Genomic DNA, 20,858 nt, shown 5'->3' with positions numbered 1-20,858 from the left:
AAGAAATGGGGGGGAAGGTACAGCATCCATGCAGGAGGGAAGGTAGGACCACTGCGAGGTATGCAGCTACTTTAAAGCTTGTCAATTGCCAGAAAATTTTCCAAATGCCCCTGACACCACCAGATCAGGGTTCCCTCCATAGAAGCTCCTTTAGAGACTGTACAGGAGAGACTTCATAACAGGAGAAGTTGAACCTGCTGGGGCAAATGTGGTAAGAGGTGTTGCGATGTCCATTCAATCTTGTCAGGTGAGGATAAAAAAAGAGAATGTAGCAGGGTGTCTCTCTTTCAATTTTATAGTTAAACAATCATGTCAGGTTGTGGGTGCGGAGTCACAACCCAGTATATGCTGCCCTCCATAGAAGCTCCTTTAGAGACTGTACAGGAGGGACTTCCAAACAGGAAAGGCTTGAATCAGCTGAGGCGAATGCGGTAAGAGGTGTTGCGATGTCCATCCAATCTTGTCAGGTGAGACTAAAAAAGAAAATGAAGCGGGGTGTCCCTCTTTCAATTTTTTAGTTAACCAATCCTGTCAGGTTGTGGGGGCAGAGTCACAACCCAGTGTGTCCTGCCATGATGCATCAGGAAAATTTTTTTTGATCTGAAGGGATTTTATAAATTCAATAAATATAAGGTCTGTAAAACCACGAAAAGGGAAGTATACATCAATGGTGGACAATGTAGCTTATGATATCAAAAGCCTCATCACATGTGACTCCACTCATGTTGTATACGTGTTGGAGTGTCCATGTCGGATGCAATACGTAGGTAGAAGTACAAGAGGATTGAAAATAAGAATAGAACATATGAAAAATATAAGAAAAGGAATTGATACACATACAGTAACATCTCGAGGCAATTAAAAATTCAAAATAATAAAGATTCAAGCCTTCTTACTGTTTATGGCATTGAATAGGTGGATAATAATTGGAGAGATATAGAAAGGACAAATGAGTTATCATGGTGTGAAACCCATTGGATTTACCAGATGAATACTTTACAGCCGCAGGGGTTAAATGTGGATATTGACCTGAAATGTTTGACTAATTTTTTATTTTTTTTATTTTCATTTTTATTACATTTAATTTTATTTCCAATTATTTTTATCTTTAATTTTATTCTTATTTTTATTTCTAGTTAGATTTTCATTTCTTATTTTATTTTAATTCTATTTTTATTTGTATTTTCATTTTTATTTCAATATTTGTATTTAATATTTTTCATTTTTATTTCAATTTATATTTTTATTTATGGAATATTGATGAAATAAGAATGCCCTGGCTATGATGCTATAAACATAATTATGTTAGTTTCTAATAAGATATGTGTAACGTGATATCATCAGTATAGAAGTTGCTGGCAAACAGCACAAAGATCAAATTAAGTATAAGGCCCCGTGCACACGATCCGACTTTCTGACAACAAAACCATGACATTTTGTTGGAAGGGTGTTGGCTCAAACGTGTCTTACATACACACAGTCACACAAATGTTAGCCAACAATTACGAACGTAGTGATGTACTAGACGTATGTGGTTTTTCAGCTCTTTAGCGCCATAGGCTCCTTCTATTAATTTTGTGTTAGTAGAAGTTTGGCGAGTGTTGATTTACGCTTTTCTGTTTGCGTTTTTCATTTAACACTATTATTATTTTTATTCTTGATATCATTTGAAAAAAAAAAAAAGCCTTTGAAAAATAGTTTGCAATAACTCCATCAGTAACACCAGCAAAGCAGCTTCATTATTATCCCATTAAAGAAGAGAACTGTGCGCTGCATTTGGAGATTTCATAATTTGCCACGTTACGAATGTTAATTCTCCATTACGAACGTTAGTTTACAAGACCAGCTGCTTCTGCTTCTGAGCATGCGTATTTGTACTTTGGACTTTTGGACTTGAAATATGTGAGTGGAAATTAGAATTGCTTTTATTAAATGGCTGTGTGAACTATATTATGCTGAGAAGCATTTTTCCTTCTCTCCCCTTGCTCATTATATACTCCATGGCAAGCTGTATCTATGATTGAGATAATACAGCAGAGCAGTGATTGGAGCTCATTGAAAAGAACCACAATCTCAAACAGCATATTTCCTGACGCATCATGGCATCCCACACTGGGTTGTGACTCCGCCCCCACAACATGACAGGATTGGTTAGCTATAAATTTGAAGGAGAGGAACCCCAATTCATTCTCTTTTATTTCCTCATCCGACAAGATTGGAAAGACAAGACTCTGCACCCTTACCGTATTCGCCTCACCAGGTTAGCCCCTCCTGGCTGAAAGTCTCTCCTGTTTAGCCTCTAAAGCAGTCTTTATGGAGAGAGCCCCACTTTGGTTGTCTCAGGGGCAAGGATTTCTGGCACATACAAGCTTTAAAGAAGCTTAAAAAAAATCGCAGTGGCTTCCTACCCGTCTCCACTCCTGTAAGTGTGTAATTTCCTTAAATTTGTGTGTGTTTTAAAGGTCTAAATCTACCAATTCCCAGCATCACAGACGCTCCAGTCATACTTCGAGTGATGTGAGATCTAGGAGAAGTTGCTCAAGATCTTCATCTCGCCATCATCCCTCTGGTTGCAGCCACTCTCTTTATAGTTGCTCACACCGGAGTTACTCATATAGAAGGTCACCTTCTCTCCGTCATGAAAGGAGCCATCACACCCACCCTGCAGCAAACACTTGCTGGGTGTGTGGAGCTCATGCTTTGCCAGACAAATTGGCCTGCCAGGCATGCTTCAATGAAGCAACCAGAGAAAAGGAATATGATGTAAGAGAGGTGATTGACCTCATCAGAGAGTCTGTATGAGAGACTATCTTGGAGACATCCTGAACAAGACAGGGCCGGCCCGAGCACATCTTCCTTAGCTCAGAATCCGCCCATAGATTCGAATTCAGATTCCAACAATGCTGATGCAGAGACCGCTACTGGATTTGACTTTTCTCTAGTGGAGCCCTTCATAAAGTCAGTGAAGGAAGCCATAGGATGGGAAGTGGGGAAAGAGACCCCTCGCAATGTTCGGAAGTACTTCCCTAATCTAAAAAGGGAACCAGAGTCCTTTCCCTTTTATCGAAGAACTGGAAGATCTCATTAAGGATGAGTGAGAGAGAATGGACAAGAGAGATAATCTGAATAATAGATTTACTAAACTGTATCCTTTGAAAGAACAAAAGGTGAATTCGCTATCCCAACCACCGGTGGTCGATGCTTCCTTGATGCGACTTGCAAAACACGTTACTTTACCCAGAGAGGATACAGTAACTTTCCGGGAACGTGCTGGATCGAAAAATTGATCAAGACATGAAAAAAGCATATTGCACAGCAGTGGGGCATGTTAACCTGCGATAGCATCAGCCACAGTAAGAAAAGCGATTTTTGGTTGGTCTGCCAATATAGAGAAATCTGTTCGTGAGGGGGCTGACCAGGAGAACATAATCAGTTGTCTTCAAGAATTGAAACTGGCAGGTGATTTTGTGGCAGAAGCTGCAGAGGATGTAATTCGTTCCTCTGCCAGGGCTATGCTGGCATCAGTTACGGCCAGAAGAGATCTATGGCTCAAGCCATGGGTGGCGGATGATGCATCAAAGTCTAACTGGTGCAAGATCCCTTATGATGGAGTTAACCTCTTTGGATCAAAGTTGGCTTTGGCAATCTCCAAACAGGTGAAAAGTTGGGCCTGATTCCTTCTGACTGGTGTCCCAAACCACAGAAGGGTCCTACCTTCAAACGCAATCTCCTGGAGAGATACAGGGAGGCGAAGACATACAGACCAGGTAGAGAATTAAAAATGAATTGGAAGAATCCACAATTATCCTTTTTGAGTTTTCCAAAGTCTAAGCCCACGTACACACGGTCGGAGATTTTGGCAACCAAATCCGTCGGATTTTGCCCGTCCGATTTAGTCCGACTGATTGTGTCCGAAACTGTTGCATACACACGGTCGGGCCAAGTTGTCCGATTTTGTGGTTGCCAAGAACGCGGTGACGTAAGCCGTGTACGGCGGGACTAGAAAAAGGAAATTCAGCACCACGTCCGGAACCCTTTGGGCTCCTTCTGCTGATCTCGTGTTTTAGTAGAAGTTTGGTGAGAGACGATTCGCGCTTTTCAGATTAGTGATTCAGATCGCTACCGCTCTTCAGTTTGTGCTTGTCTTTGCGTATCTGATAATCAGTGTGTGCAGTCATTAAGTATTTGCTTCTCATTGTGGACTATATCTTGGTATAGTACGCTTTGAAAGGCATTTTTTATTGTCTGCTTGCTTCTGCTATTCAGGTCATCCTTTCAGGCATTGCTGTTTATCGGTGCTTTCTGGTGTCCGTTCTGACCAGCCGACCGTTTTCCAAACATGTTTCGTCTACATACTCATCGTACAGTTTGTGCTGTGCAGGGGTTCTTACTTTGACTTTGACACAAGCCCAGTCCATGAACAGGGAGGGGAGGCGTTTGTGGACCAAGAATTGGTTGCGCCAGCGTCACCAGTTCTCCCACATGCCTTTGCTCCGTGAGATCCGCCAGAATAATCCTGATCATTTCTGGATTATTCTCAGGATGACGGACCCCGTTTTTCACTGTCTGCTGGCTTTGCTCACCCCTTATATCACCAGGCAGGATACCTGCATGCGGCAAGCCATCACTCCGGATCAGAGGCTCATCGCCACGTTGTGCTACTTGGCGACAGGGAGAAGCCTTCAGGACCTCAAGTTCTCTACATGCATCTCCCCCCAGGCTCTGGGGATCATTATTCCAGACCTGTTCTGCCATCATTCAGCTGCTGCAGAAGGACTATATTATGCTAAGTTTTATCCTTAAACATCACATTCCATGTATTTCATGATTGCTAATGTCTTGCATTTCTTTCCTCATTCCCTAATTACCATCATTGCAATATGCTCTAATTCATATGCTCTGCCCCTTTGTCCTCATGCAGATTTGCCTCACTAACTTCCCCACCATGCTCTTCTTGGCCCCTAAAACTATAGTCTAGTCACTTAATGTCTTTTGGCAGCTCCATAGTATTGCTTTCCCCTAAACACCCCCTAAAATCTCTACAAATGTCATGTGTGTGCTTCAATTCATGCAAAGTGACCTTTTTTTGTTTTTAGGAGTTGTGCCAAACTCATTAGTAACCCCCCTCTCCCCAATTGCTACCTCAGCTGAAGCAATCTTCTATCTGATGACTTGACCCAACCCAATACACACTCTAAATACCTTTTTCATGATCACATTTATGGACAAATTCACCAAAGCATGTAGTGTAAGGGCCTGCCTCATTACTTTCAAATGCTAGTTTTTTTTTTTTAAAACACATTAATTTTCTTGCTATGTAATAGCAGAATGTCAAAATGTCCTTCCATTTTGTTATTATGAAACTTCTTATCTGTCCGGTGGGCTGCCAATAGTGTAACTAAGGAGGGGCTTCACAAAGTATCACACATTATTTAGGCATTCAGCTCTCAATCAAGTGGAGAGCGTTACCTGTCCTAAACATCCCCCCCTCATTTTTTAGCAAGGGCCCATCAGATGGGGGGGGGGGGTATGACTCTCATAAGGGGACCTTATACTTTAGGCTTTAATTACTCATTTCAAAAAATGTTATACTAATTTTGCCCAAAAATGTGGGTGTCTAATCTGCATGCAATGTTGATTTGTCAAATTACTAGTTTTTTTTCTTGTGTCACTACACAGTGTCCTTCAACGCCACAGGAATGGCAGACTGTGGCCTCCCACTTTGCCATTTTTCTTAAAGTTGTGCCTTTTTCACCAACAGTGCAAACCCAAGTTCAGAGCGAGATGAGGGGACAGTCTCTTCTTCAGATAATCTTATTATGTTGTGGGTCTGCTACACACACACCTTCTTTTTGTTGTAGTGTAGTGTGTATGTGAATGTGTAGTGCATTACTGATCAAAATCATGCTCATTTTCAGCACCATGGCAAGAAAATGGCATGATTGTCCAAATTTACACATCACTGTGGGTGCTTTTTACTAAAGGCACATCCACTATGCACTACAAGTGCACTGCAAAAGTACACCTGAAACTGCACTTGGAGTGCAAAGTGGAGTTGCCTTTATTAAATCGCACTCCTTCTCAGCACAAACTCAAATTTGATTACAAATACATTTTAAGCCCAATGAAAAAGGAAGCCACACATTGGTGAGAATTCAACTTTTTAATACAAGCACATTCATATGTGCGTTTAGTAAAGGTTTTTTTTTACAACAAACCAAGATATTTTGGGTATCCAAAACAGAGTTTAATCATATTTATTTTTTACTTGTTTTTTTGTGTAAACAGGCATGTATCAAACCGTAAAATACAGAACACAGGAACTTACAAAGTTCAACTTGGAAAAGTGAAAACAATGTCAGACATGAGTATGTACAAACTGGGCTGATATTGCCTTCATCACATGGGGTGTGACCCCTGAAAAATCCAAATTTGGAAGATGCACACAGTGTGTCAACATGTGCTAACTCCCATCATGGGGGATCAATGTACATGCTTTGGGGCTGCAACCCCCTTCATCTCAGACACTTTCCACAAAACATGTACATTGATCCCCCATGATGGGAGATAGCGCATGTTTACACACTCTGTGCATCTTCCAAATTTTTAATTATGCAAAATACAACATTTTTATGTTATAAAGCAAAAATAAAACCCTATCTAGTTTTTTCGTTTTCACACTCTCCCCAAAACATCAATGATGTTCTTCATTTTATTTTTAACATCATTGATGTTTTGTTGTACAATTTCCAAATCCCTATTGCACCCCATTATCTCCCCGATCAAGATCTGGGCACTTTCACTGGTAAAACGGGAATCTTCCTCCACATCACCTAGAAAAAAAAAAAAACAAACACACCATGTAATCCAAATATGGTGATATACATTGATGAGCTTACCGGAAGCTGTGTTCTCCTACACTCACCTTAGGTACTGCTCGTGCTCCCTCAGTTTCAGGTCTGACCAGCGTTTTCTCAGTTGATCCTTGGATCGGCGTACCCCAAAATTCTTCAGAAGACTCTTCACAACTTTATTCATGATCTTGGCCTTTCTGATATTTGGGTTTGGGTAAGGTCCATACTTCCCATCATAGTCGGTCCTGTTCAATATGTTGACCATCTCCAACATCTCTCCAAAAGACATATTTGAGGCCTTAAATCTTGTCTTCCTGGATCGGGACGTTTCAGGCTCCGGGCTTTCCTCACCCTCCTCCTCGTTAGTGGAACTATTAGTGCGCACCTGCGTTCTCTCCGCCATGTGCTCTCCCCACTGCGCGGGAAGCGAAGGGGCGGGGAATAGTCTGGAAAGAACATCAGGGGCAGGGGGAGTTTCACGCATGCGCACTGTATATAAAACGCCACACATGTGTATCGTCCGTACGATCTGGGAGGAGAGTGTGAGTCACGGACGTGGCGAACGTGGAAACGAAGGTAACATTTTTAACTTTGTGCTTCACTAGACTAGACTGCTTGGATCTAGGCCGATGTTGGGACAAGATTAGGAGGGATTTTAATTGCATTATTAGTATTTGATGGTTTGTCTTGTGTTGTGTCTTGCAGACAAAATGGACCCATTCAACAATGCCAACTTTATGGGGCTATTCCTTGAGCTCTACATGGAGATGCCCTGCCTGTGGCAGTTCCACAACAAGTTTTATAATGACAGATCAAAGAGGAACGCAGCACTGGAGAAACTGCTTGCTTTGGCGCAGATCAGGGTCCCCACGGCAGACATGAAATATCTGAATCGCAAAATTGTGGCCATGAAGCTTACATATTTCAGGGAGAGAAAGAAGCACCTGGAGTCCTTGAGAGCAGGAGATCCAGATGCTGTTTATTACCCCAGGATGGTGCACTTTGACAGGCTGCATTTTCTGGTAGACCAAGGGGTACCCAGGTCACCACTCTCCAGGCTTCCTCCAAGGCATCCTTCACCCCAGCTGAGGCTTCTGATGTCCAACCTGGGCCTTCCAGGCAGCACCATGTGGTGGGGCCCAGCTTGAGACAGGTATTGCATTGTTGAACATATTTCTTGTGTTACATTTAATGATGTTAACTAGATGTTCTTATTGATCAGTAAGTTGAGATTTCCCCAAGTGGTTTACATCTCAATAGACAGTAGTGACCAAAAATGATTGGGACGGGAAAGAAAAATGCTGGTGTCAGAATGATAGTCTGTTCTATTTGGTAACATTCAATTAGCAAAAGCCAGGAGCACAAAATGTTGTGATTGATGATCAAAAAACTAAAACTATGTCCCCTTTTCATACACAGGAAGACCTCAGTCGGGGGGAGGCTGTGGCAAGTGGCAGCCAGGAGGTCCACCAAAGCCCTCCTTCTCCTGCCCCAGCTACAGGAGCCCAGCCACAGCCTGGAAGGATGCCTGGTGGGAAGTCACAAAGGAAGACCACAGAGTGATGGCCTGGGTTGAGTCTGGTGTGCCAGAAGATGCAGCCTCTTGAAGATCACCATCCTGGGGACAGAAATGGCATCTGAATTTCCTGCTCTCTAGGACTTCAGGGAAACAAACTTCTCTCCCTGAGATATCTACTCCTCGGGCCACCAATTTTTTTATATCTCATTTAGTCAAGTCTGCCCTGGGGGCCAAAGGCTGCACCAAAGTTAAGAAGTTTCTCCAGTGCTGCGTTCCTAGTTTTATTTTCGAGCAAACAAAATAAATTTTATTTTTGTTTGATGAAATACTTGTGTAATGTGTTTTCCTTCAAAAAGTACAGTTTATTTGTGAGCAGGCAGGTACATTTCCAAAATACAAAGTGAACTAAAGAACGGGGTACCAACACTAAACAACCTCCTGTAGATTAAAAAAGAAAAAGAAAATCTAAAAAATACAATAATGTTGTTGTAAGTTTACACCCAAAAATAAAAATTAAAAAATAAGGAGAAATGAGCAGTGTCTTTAAAGGAGATTTTTAGGGAATCCCCCCCCCCCCCAAAAAAAATCCCAAAAATAAAAAAACAAATCAAACATTCTGTAGATGTGACGCAAACTAAAATTGTATTGCTGAAATGGTTAAAAAAGAGTAATGAAATCCGTTCGGGAGAAGTGTGTGTGACTATGAGCATCAAAAGAAGTTGGTTCTTGCAGCATTGTAAAGAACAAGAGAATGCGCCTGATGAATGATTTTTTAACATTGCAGCGTGACAGTAGTTTTACCTGAACGAGCACTTCCGTGTCGGAATTTGAATGTGAGCATGCGTGGCACTTGGTCCGATGAAAATGCTCTACACATGATCGGATTAGGTCCGACCGGCCCAGTTGGTCGGGAAATATTTCCAACATGTTGGAAAATTGGGTCGGACGGAGATTCGGACGGAATCATTTCGATGCATACCACACACAGTCGGATTATCTGACGACATGGTCCGATAAGACGCATTCCGACAGATTCTCTGACCGTGTATACGCAGCATAAGACCACCTCGTCAGGGGAAAACCAGACTTTTTTTGAGGGTGTGTCCATCCTACCTGGGAGAGTGGGAGCCAGACTCAAAAAATTAGAGCAGGTATGGACGGAACACATAAAGGATGCGTGGACACTGTCCACAGATGGAGGTTTATAGAACACACACCAAAACTTTTTCAGTCAACCAGACTGCCATCATCTTAAATCAAGAGGAGATTACTGCTCAAGTATGTGGCAGAGCTAGTAATGAAGGGGGCAATATTGGAAGTTCCAATTTCCCAAAGAGGAAGGGGGTATTACGCCCCTCTATTCCTGGTAAGGAAAAAGACAGGCGACTTACGGCCTGTTATGGACCTAAAAGGGACTCAACAGAAGCATTCAAGTAGAAGCTTTCAAAATGGAGAGCCTCCAATTAATTTTGTTAGCTGTAAACCTAGGAGATTGGATGCTTTCCGTAGAATTTATTGGATGCTTATATTCACGTGCCCATACACCCCGCTTTTCAAACGTATCTGCGATTCTCTAGTCAACCATCAACATTTCCAGTTTCAGTGTCTCCCGTTCGGTATCTCCTTCGCTCCCAGGACAATTACCAAGACTCTTTGTCCTGTGATCACGTTCCTAAGAGAGAAAGGCCTGTGGGTCCATCATTATTTAGACGATATCCCGCTCTTAGTGGACAGTCAGGAAACACTGATTCTTCATTGAGATATACTGATCAACATGCTTCAAAGTTTCGGGTGGTTGATCAATTGGAAGAAGAGCAGTCTTCAGCCCACTCAAAATATGACTCTCTTAGGGACGGAACTTGACACGTTATTAAACAGAGTCAGTCTACCTCAGGAAAAGATAGAGCCCTTATTACAGAAGATAAGGAGGCTAATGGCGGCAAGATATCTTCCAGCAAGAATCTGTCTGAGCATTACAGGGTCAATGTCGGCCACTATACTGATGGATGATCCAGTGGGCACAATGGCATATGAGGACATTGCAGTACTCATTCCTTACTCAGTGGAGGGTAACATCAATGCTCCAGTCGATCACCATTTATTGAACCGTGAAGCGGTCAATTTGGTGGTGGATGCATACAGACAATCTAAGGAGACACAGACCGATAGTCCACCCAAAACCCGAGGTGATCACCTCGGATGCCAGCCAGTCAGGTTGGGGAGCCCATCACGGAACAGGCGGCTCAAGGACAATGGCAATTCCAAGCAAGGGATCTGGTATCGAATATCCTAGAGCTCAGAGCAGCCTTTCAGGCTCTCCTAGCTTTTGGCCCATCCTGGATGGGGAAGAGTGTTCTAGTACGGATGGACAACAAGGTGGCAGTAACGTATACACAAAGACAAGGAGGTACCAGAAGCAGTCCATTGTTGGAGGAAGTCCGTCCCATCCTAGAATGGACTCAGATATTTCTATTAGATCTGCGAGCAGTATATGTCCCAGCAGCTCAGAACCTGCTAGCCCAATGTTTGAGCAGGGAGTTCTTATCAAAAAATGAATGGTCCCTGAACCTTCAAGTCTTCAATCTCCTGACCCAAACTTGGATAATTCCGGAATTGTGTCAGAGGTTCCTATCGAGAGCGGCATACCCATCTGTGGAGAGAGTGGACTGCCTTCTCCATCAGTGGAACTTCCAATTTGGGTATATACTTCCACCAACTCCTTTGATTGCGAGGTTCCTATCGAAGCTCAGGAGATCTTCTGCATCAGTGATGGCGATCATTCCTTTTTGGCTCAGGAGGCCTTGGTTTACGACTCTGCTACATCTCAGTCTGGGGGACCCACTACCTCTTCCTTTATCACAAGATCTTCTTCACCAAGGCCAGTTCCTCCATCCAGCCCCAAAGAAGCTCCATCTGATGGCCTGGATGTTGAGAGGATTAGGTTCCTAGAGCAAGGTTGCTCACAGGAGGTCATTTCAACATTACTCCAGGCTAGGAAATACACGACTAATGTCACTTATGACATAATATGGGACAAGTTCACGTCTATGGCCCAGCAGAATGGTTGGGACCCTTTATCTCCGGAAGTGCCGCAAGTTTTGGAATTCCTTCAAGCAGGTTTATCCAGAGGGCTCAATTCAAGTACACTCAAAGTACAGGTTTCAGCTCTTTCAGCTAAAACGGGTGTCAAGTGGGCCAATCACTATATCATTATACAATTTATAGCGTGTGCCAAGATCAGGCCTCCAAGAAGACGACTTTCCCAACATGAGATTTATCAATAGTCCTGAAAACCCTACCAGAGTCTCCTTTTCATCCAGCTGATTCAATCACACTATGGAACTTAGCTATGAGAAATTTTATTTTTAAAGGTATCACTTCTGCTAAAGTTTCGGAAATACAGCCGTTAATGATTTCAGAGCCATACATGGTCTTTTACCCAGACAGGGTGGTACTGAAACACTCAGACCAATTCACTCCAAAGGTGACATCATCCTTCCATTACAATCAAGAAATCAATCTTCCATCATTTACATATAATCAAGGTCAACCACACGCTTTGGATGTTAAGACTACTATTAGAAATTATCTATCAGGTACAGTCTCTTTCAGGAAGACCGAAAGTCTATTAGTGATTCCTCATGGGGGGAGAAGAGGCCAGATGACATCATCCTGCACCATCGCATCTTGGTTGGTCAAGACAATCAAGAAAGCTTATGACATTCAGAATCTGCCGATACCCGGAGGCATCAGGGCTCATTCAACAAGGGCAGTGGCAGCTTCCTGGGCAGCTTATTGCAGAGTGTCTCCTGAGACAATTTGCAGGGCAGCTACCTGGTCCTCCAGGCATACTTTCATGTCCCACTATAGAATGGATTTGGCTCAGTTATCAATGGTAGATTTTGGAAGAGCCGTTGTTCAAGCCAATTCTTCAGCTATACAATAAACACTACTACTTTAACTTGCACCCACACGACTGGCGAGTTATTTCCCAGTGTGTGCTGCCATGATGCATCAGGAAAACTGAAAATTGTATACTCACCTTTCCGTGATTTTCTTTTTCTGACGCATCCCCATGGCAGCACACAGCATCCCACCCCTTCTTTAGGATGATAGTTACAGAGAATGAAGTGGGTGCCTCTCCTTTAAATTTATAGCTAACCAATCCTGTCAGGTTGTGGGGTCGGAGTCACAACCCAGTGTGTGCTGCCATGGGGATACATAAGGAAAGGAAAATTATGGAAAGATAAGTTTACAATTTTCCTTTTTATATTGGTGAGATTGGTGAAGGTTTCAAGTTTTTGTTTGAACACAGGGTGTTTAATTGGCTTAAAGAGCCATTATATAGACAAAGAACATTGCAGAATAGTTTTTTGGGGGAATATTATATTATTGATGCATTTTTAATGGTATTAAGAGGTTCTTATTTTGAGACTTATTTATGATAATTGGTGTCACAGTCTGAGTATGCATATTTACACATATACAAGTTGCACTTTAATTGTTGATTATATATTAACAAATAGCACTCATAGATTTATTAATCGGTTTTCATAACACGTTGTTGATTTATTCACATATGTATTAGTTTAATTTGCATGTTTGCACAGAATATATAGTTACACATATTAGTTTACTTTGCATATTTGCATGATACATAATTAGAAATCTATTAAGTATTGTATTGAGGACTACATTCTATGCTGTAAGAGTATTGCGGACCTGTGCTAATCTTGCTTTTACATTTCCATTACTGACTCAGGTCATTACTAAGAAAGCTGCGGTCCATTTTGATTGTTTTCATCTGTGGCACTGTTAAAACTGTTTTCTATTTACCAATTAGGTGACTTCTGAAGGCAATGGGTTCCACTAGATTTTAGTTAGGGGTTTTAGAGTAAAGGGTGCTGAATACAAATGCACGCCACTTTTTACGTACAGTAAAACTTTGGATTGCGAGCATATATTTTGTTTCCCGGAAACATGTTTGTAATCTAAAGCACTTGTATATCAAAGCAAATTTCCCCATAAGAAATATTGGAAACGCAGGTGATTCGTTCCACAACCATTTATTCATAGGTATTTCAGTTTATAGTCCATATAAAAAGATTATAGCAATGTGATTGGTTGTGTAACAATAAAATGTTCATTCAGAAATGGCAGCGTCCACAAGGTAATTAGAAGCAAAATCCAGCAGGAGCTACAGAGTATAAAAGAGAAGAGAGGCGCCTATAAGTGTAGCAATACGGTTACATTTAATGAAGGTACAACATTTACCAACTCACATGGTTGACGATTAACCACTTCAGCCCCGGACCAATTGTCAGCCTAAGGACCAGAGGTCTTTTTACAATTTCGCACTGCACTGCTTTAACTGGTAATTGCGCGGTCATGCAATGTTATACCCAAACAAAATTTGCGTCCTTTTCTTCCCACAAATAGAGCTTTCTTTTGATGGTATTTGATTGCCTCTGCGATATTTATTTTTTACGATATAAAAGAAAAAAGACTGAATTTTTTTTAAAAAAATAATATTTTCTACTTTTTGTTATAAGAAAAATCGAATGAACTAAATTTTAGTCATACATTTAGTCCAAAATGTATTCAGCCACATGTCTTTAGTAAAAAAAATGTCAATAAGTGTATATTTATTGGTTTGCGCAAAAGTTATACTGTCTACAAACTAGAGTACATTTTCTGGAATTTACACAGCTTTTAATTTATGACTGCCTATCTCATTTCTTGAGGTGCTAAAATGGCAGGGCAGTACAACCCCCCCCCAAATGACCCCATTTTGGAAAGTAGACACCCCAAGGAAATTGCTGAGGGGCATGTTGAGCCCATTGAATATTATTTTTTTGTCCCAAGTGATTGAATAATGACACAACAAAAAAAAAAAAGTTTACAAAAAGTTGTCACTAAATGATATATTGCTCACACATGCCATAGTTATATGTGGAATTGCACCCCAAAATATATTCTGCTGCTTCTCCTGAGTACGGGGATATCACATATGTGGGACTTTTTGGGAGTCTAGCCGCGTACGGCACCACGAAAACCAATCACTGCCTTCAGGATTTCTAAGGGTGCAAATTTTTGATTTCACTCCTCACTACCTATCACAGTTTCGAAGGTCATAAAATGCCAAAATAATACAAACCCCCCCCCCCCCCAAATGACCCCATTTTGCAAAGTAGACCCCCAAGCTATTTACTGAGAGGCATGTTGAGTCCATGAAATATTTTATATTTTGCCACAAGTTGCAGGAATATTACAATTTTTTTTTTTGCACAAAGTTGTCACTAAATGATATATTGCTCACACATGCTATGGGCATAAGTAAAATTACATCCCAAAATAAATTCTGCTGCTTCTCCCAAGTATGAGGATACCACACGTGGGGGACTTTTTGGGAGCCTAGCCACGTACGGGACCCCGATGTGTGTACCTACGTGTCAGTGTAGTGTTGGTGCACTTACTATTGTGTTTTGGGGTGTAATTTCACACATATCCATGCCATGTTTGAGCAATATATCATTTAGTGACAACTTTGTGTAAAAAATGTTTTTTTATATTCCGGAAACTTGTGGCAAAATATAAAATAATTCCATGGACACAACATGCCTCTCAGCAAATAGATTGGGGTGTCTACTTTCCAAAATGGGGTAATTTGGGGGTAGGGGGTGGTTGTGCTATTTTGGCATTTCATGGCCTCCGAAATTGTGAACAGTAGTAAGGAGTGAAATCAAAAATGTACGCCCTTAGAAATCCTGAAGGCGGTGATCAGTTTTTTGGGTTCTGTACACCTCTAGGCTCCCAAAAAGTCTCACATGTGGTATCCCCATACTCAGGAGAAACAGCAGAATGTATCTGTTGTGTAATTACACATATACCCTTGGCATGTGTGAGCAATATATGATTTCAGTGACAACTTTGTGTAAAAAAAAATTTTTTTTTATTTTGTTATTTTTCAATCACTTGTGACAAAAAAATAAAATATTAAATGGGCTCAACATGACTCTCAGCAAATTCCTTGGGGTGTCCACTTTTCAAAAAGAGGAAATTTGGAGGGGTTTTACTGGCCTGTCATTTCAGCACCTCAGGAAATGGGTCATAAACTAAAAGCTGTATAAATTCCAGTAAATGTACCATTGTTTGTAGACGCTATAACTTTTGCACAAACCAATACAATATATGATTATATTTATTGGTTTGGCCTAAATGTATGACTAAAATTGAGTTTATTGGATTTTTATATAACACAAAGTAGAAAATATTTTTTTTTCAAAATTTTCAGTCTTTTTTCATTTACATTGAAAAAAAAAATCCCAAAGGTGATCAAATACCACCAAAAGAAAACTATTTGTTGGAAAAAAAAGGACGCACATTTTGTTTGGGTGCAACATTGCATGACCGCACAATTGCCAGTTAAAGCAGCGCAGTGCCAAATTGTAAAAAGTGCTCTGATCATTAAGGCTGTAAATCCTCCAGGGGCTGAAGTGGTTGTGGTGGGTGTTTGGCATAAGAGCAGGCTTGAATCTTTCTTTGCAGTGTGTATACAAATAGATATGTTTCTTTCTCTTACATCACGGGACACAGAGTCTCAGTAATTACTGATGGGTTATATAGGGTATCACTGGGTGATTGGACACTGGCACACCCTAGACAAGAAGCTCAACCCCCTATATAACCCCTCCCCTTACTGGGAGCACCTCAGTTTTTTCGCCAGTGTCTTAGGTGTTGGTCACGAGTAAAGATGTGCTGTGCTGAGCTCCACTGGAATATCCTCCACTGGGGCAAGCCATGCAACCGGATCCATTCAAAGGGTCTAATTGTACCCGGGCCTCGTGTCCGAAGAAACAAGGCTTTACCTGTAATGCTTCTCTTTTTTAGAGAGCTGGACCCCAGGATCCAGTATTTGTTTTTTTCAGCCATAGCCCTGGCAGGGTGCTTTACATGCCCAGAACTGCGGATCTCCCTATACAAAAAGGGAGCCCCAGTCTCTGAAGGTTTTTTTCTCTAAACGGAGCCCACCGTGAGAGGTGAAGATTGGGTTTGTTACACAGAACCCTGCAGCTGGATAAGGTAAGGGAGACTCCTTAGGAATTTTTCAAGTTCTAATAGGTTTCTCCTTTAAGTAAATATATGCTTGCCTAAAGTCGCCACCGGGGCCTGATCTGTCTGCCCGAGTGTCCATGCTGTCCAAGCCATGCTCCAGGTAGGATGTGGGAAGGGGGGTTTTCTCCTGCAGGGATTCTCCCCCCAAGACTTAGGTTAGGCACAGAGAAGCTGTAGTATAACACACCACCTGCCACCATTACAGCGGCTTCCCATCCACGAGCCCTGCTCTCTCCTCCGACCCAGCCTCCCCTCCATGCAGGTTCCAAGGATCAGAGCCTCAGCTCGCACGGGGAAAGCGGTCTTTTTTGAAAAGACGAGGGGGTGGCGGAAGGGGCGAGTGGAGGAGGGGGGGACAGAGCGTTAATGGAATGTCGACATGGTTAGACACCCACATCGCTGGCTACACAGGCTATAAAGTGCACTCTTTTGCAGGTGCACACAGCCTATGGAGGGACACAGTGCTGACAGGCGCATGCGAGTCTGAGACACAGGCATTCCCTGGCAGCATTTACTTAAGCACCAGACTGGGTCTTGGTAGCAGCGACAGTTGCTGAACTACATTGCCCAGCAGTCAGTGCTTTTTTTGTGATACCTCTACCTTTGTTGCTTGGCACTATCGGCAGAAGAGGTACAAATACCCGAAAAAACAGGCGCTCAAAGGGATCTCACTCAGGCTCCGAGGACCCCCCTCTGCAGCACCTTCCCCCGAAGAACCTGGGGAAGCTGGCCAGGGTGAGCCATCGGGGTCAGGGGCTGCATCTGCTTCTGGCACTTCAGCCTCTGTATGCATTACGCAGGAGGTTTTTTCCTCAACCACAAATGGGCTAGAGGAAACATTAGTGGACTTAATCGCATCTTCACTCAGTGGAAGAAAACGCACTAGGTCCTTCTCTGCCACCCAGGACCCTCAAACAGAGGAACTCTGGGAAAAAGGAGAGGAATCCCCCTCAGAGGATCGGGATGAGACTGATGATTCCTCTTTTGAAGAATCAAGTGGAGAAGGGCTCTCTTCAGCTTCTCAGGATAAAGTGGTGTTGGTGCAAATTCTTGCTGGATTGGTCCGCTCCACATTTAAGTGGTCCGTATCTGAGTCAGTTAAAGAACCCTCTTCTTGTCACATGCCTTTCCTGTTCATAGTTTACTCTAAAAGCTTATTCTTAATGGGATCACCCAGATAAACATCTTTTTTCTCCTAAAAGGATTTCAACACTTTATCTTGTAGAGGAAAAATTTATTAAGATGTGGGGTATACCAGCTATTGACACTGCTGTATCAATAAAAGTCTGACTTGTCCTGTTGACAATGCTCCGATGTTTAGGAATCCAACTGTTAAAAAAGATTTTTCTCCTTGGCAGGTTCAACCTGCAGGGACAGCAATTGGAGTTTGTCAGGACCTGAGAGAAAACAGGTCCTCAAGGTTTTACCTGAACAGCAAGCCTCGGGGGTTGGCCAACCTACCAGCGGCTTTGTGTTTTGCTGTTGATGCTATCAGAGATTCTATCCTCCAGACCTCTCGCCTTATGCTTGGGTTGGCGCATGTATGTATGTATGTATGTATGTATGCATAGAATCTTACGGTTGAAAGATTGGTCAGCCGAATCACCATTTAAGAAGCTTCTGGCTGGTTTCCCCTTTCGTGGTGCAAGGCTGTTCGGAGAGGATTTGGACAATTATTATCCAGAAGATCTCTAGTGGGAAAGGAACCCTTTTGCCGGTTAAAAGAGGACTTAAGGTCCCTCTTTCAAACATGTGCTTTCCCCAGTGCCAGGAGCATCAACCTCCAGGCAGTCACGACGGCCTCCTCCATCAGGCTCAAGAACAAAATCTCAGAGTCAACCCCAGGAACAAAAGTCCTGGGGGAGGAAGTCTACAAAATGCTATAGCCGCTTTATGAAGGGGCACCCCCGCTCGCTCGGGTGGGGGGGAAGACTGCTACAGTTCTCAAGACTCTGGCAGGAGGATTTTCAGGACAGATGGGGCTCTCCACAATAACTCTAGGTTACAAACTAGAGTTCCTAGAATTCCCCTCTCCTTGTTTCCTCTAAACAAATGTTCCCAGAGACCCAAAGAAAAAGAAGTCTCTCTTTCTAGCGTTGGAGCGACTATTGTCAGAAAAAGTTATTGTGGTAGTTCCCAGGCAAGAGCAGGGATTGGGGTTTTATTCAAACCTTTTCACTGTACCAAAGCCTAATGGAGGTGTCAGGATCATTCTAGATTTTAAGGATCTAAACCGATTCCTAAAAGTATGGTCCTTTCGGATGGAATCGATCTGATCGGTAGTCTCCATCCTACAAGGAGGAGAACTTCTGGCGTCAATAGATGTCAAGGATGCGTACCTGCATGTACCTATTTTCCCTGCTCATCAAAAGTACCTGCTTTTTGAAGTAGAAAAATTGCACTTTCAGTTTGTAGCCTTTCGGGCTAGCTACTACACCATGGGTGTTTACAAAAAGCTTGGCCCCTCCTCTGGCCAGATTACTGGCCCAAGGTATAACAGTAATAGCATACCTAGATGACCTGCTCTTGATAGACCGGTCGGTAGTCCGCTTGGACAAAAACTTGGTCACCACAGTCACCTACCTGGAGTACCTAGGCTGGGTCCTCAACTTCTTCTTTAAAGCCAGTAAGAAGACTAGAGTATTTGGGTCTGGTCATAGATACAGCCCAGAAGAGGGTATTTTTACCCCAGGCAAAAATCAGTGCCGTAAAGGAACTGATCCAGGTAGTCAGGGCAAAGAAGGGTCCTTCTATTAGCCTTTGTATGAGGCTGCTGGGGAAGATGGTGGCTTCATTCAAAACAGTTCCCTATGCTCAGTTTCATTAGAGACTGCTGCAAAACAGTATCCTGTCTGCCTGCACCAAGAAGGTTCAGGCGTTAGATTTTCTGAGGCGTCTGTCTCCTGCAGTGCATCGGAGACTCAGTTGCTGGCTGATATCTGAAAGTTTGCAAAAAGGAAAATCCCTTTTACCAGTTAACTGGAGAGTGGTAACAACAGATGCCAGTCTTTCGGGTTGGGGGGCAGTTCTCGAACAGTCGACTGTCCAAAGGAGATGGTCCAAGACCAAGAGGTCCTTACCCATCAACATTCTGGAGATCCGTGCGGCGTATCTTGCCCTAAAGGCCTGGATACTCAGATGCCAGGGTTGCACTGTCAGGATCCAGTCCGACAATGCCACAGCAGTGGCTTATATCAATTACCAAGGAGGCACCAGGAGTCATGCAGCTCAGGGAGAAGTGAACCAGATATTAATCTGGGCAGGAAAGCATGTGTCGTGCATATCGGCAATCTTCATTCCGGGGATAGAGAACTGGCAGGCAGACTAAAGTTATCGGCAGTTAGTCCCAGGGGAATGGTCTCTTCACCCGACATCTTCTTGGCCATATGCCAAAGATGGGGGATTCCAGATGTAGATCTCTTTGCGTCCAGGTTCAACAATAAGATCAACAACTTTGTGTCAAGAACAAGGGATCCTGTTGCATCCGGGACAGATGCGTTGGTAACTCCAAGGCATCAGCTCTAACTGATTTATGCATTCCCTTCTAGTCTGCTACTGCCACGACTTCTTCGAAGGATCGGGCAGGAAAATAAGTCAGTACTTCTGGTGGCCCAGAAGAGCTTGGTATGCAGAAATAGTAAAGATGACAGTAGGTTCCCCGTGGACCCTACCGCCTCGTCCAGACCTGTTATCCCAAGGTCCAGTGTTCCATCCTGCCTTACAAATGCTAAATTTGATGGTTTGGCTATTGAAACCCACATTTTAAAGAGTGGTGGGCTTCAGGCCCTGTGATTTCTACCTTGGTTAATGCAAGGAAGCCAGCTTGCAGAATAATTTATCATAGTCTGCCTCCTGGTGTCAATCCAGGGTTGGCATCCCAGTACATATGTCATAGGTAGAATCCTTCACTTTCTGCAAATGGGGCTGGCCTTGAGTACCATCAAAGGCCAGGTCTCAGCCTTGTGAGTATTGTTTTGATGTCCCCTTGCTTCGCATTCTTTGGTTCAAAGCTTTTTACAGGGGGTAACGCATTTTAATCCTCCCGTTAAGGCGCCCCTAAACCCCTGGGACTTGAATTTGGTTCTGTCAGTTTTACGGAAACAGCCTTTTGAACTGATACGTCAAATTCCCTTGGTCCTGTTGACAAGGAAGTTCATTTTTTCTGGTAGCCATTTCTTCTGCTAGAAGAGTATCAGAATTAGCAACTCTTTCCTGTAAAGAGCCTTATTTAACCATGCACAAGGACAGAGTGTATTGCGGCCTCATCCTAGCTTCTACCAAAGGTGGTTTCAGGTTTTCTTCTAAACCAAGATATTGTTCTGCCTTCCTTTTTTCCATATCCGTGTTCTACGGAAGAAAGGTCACCACTA

The 20,858-nt window shown here is 42.8% G+C and overlaps 1 protein-coding gene across 8 annotated transcripts in view; it reads right to left on the bottom strand.

Moving 5' to 3' along the window:
- RECK (reversion inducing cysteine rich protein with kazal motifs) overlaps positions 1-20,858 on the bottom strand; it is a 909,451-nt gene that overhangs the window by 83,278 nt on the left and 805,315 nt on the right. Inside the window, exon 20 of one of the 8 annotated variants that reach the window (XM_077491992.1) lies at positions 13,441-13,570. The exons of the other annotated variants lie outside the window; for them this stretch is intronic. Coding sequence (XP_077348118.1) covers positions 13,517-13,570 — 54 coding nt within the window. The 3' untranslated portion in view covers positions 13,441-13,516. Of the gene's footprint in view, positions 1-13,440; positions 13,571-20,858 lie in introns of those variants that run through there. 8 annotated transcript variants of the gene reach the window in all.

The sequence above is a fragment of the Lithobates pipiens genome, unplaced genomic scaffold (assembly GCF_037356315.1).
Source record: "Lithobates pipiens isolate NorthernLeopardFrog02 unplaced genomic scaffold, aLitPip1_a1.2 Scaffold_19, whole genome shotgun sequence".
Classification (NCBI taxonomy): Eukaryota; Metazoa; Chordata; class Amphibia; order Anura; family Ranidae; genus Lithobates; species Lithobates pipiens.
This window is presented reverse-complemented; position numbering and strand designations above follow the sequence as displayed.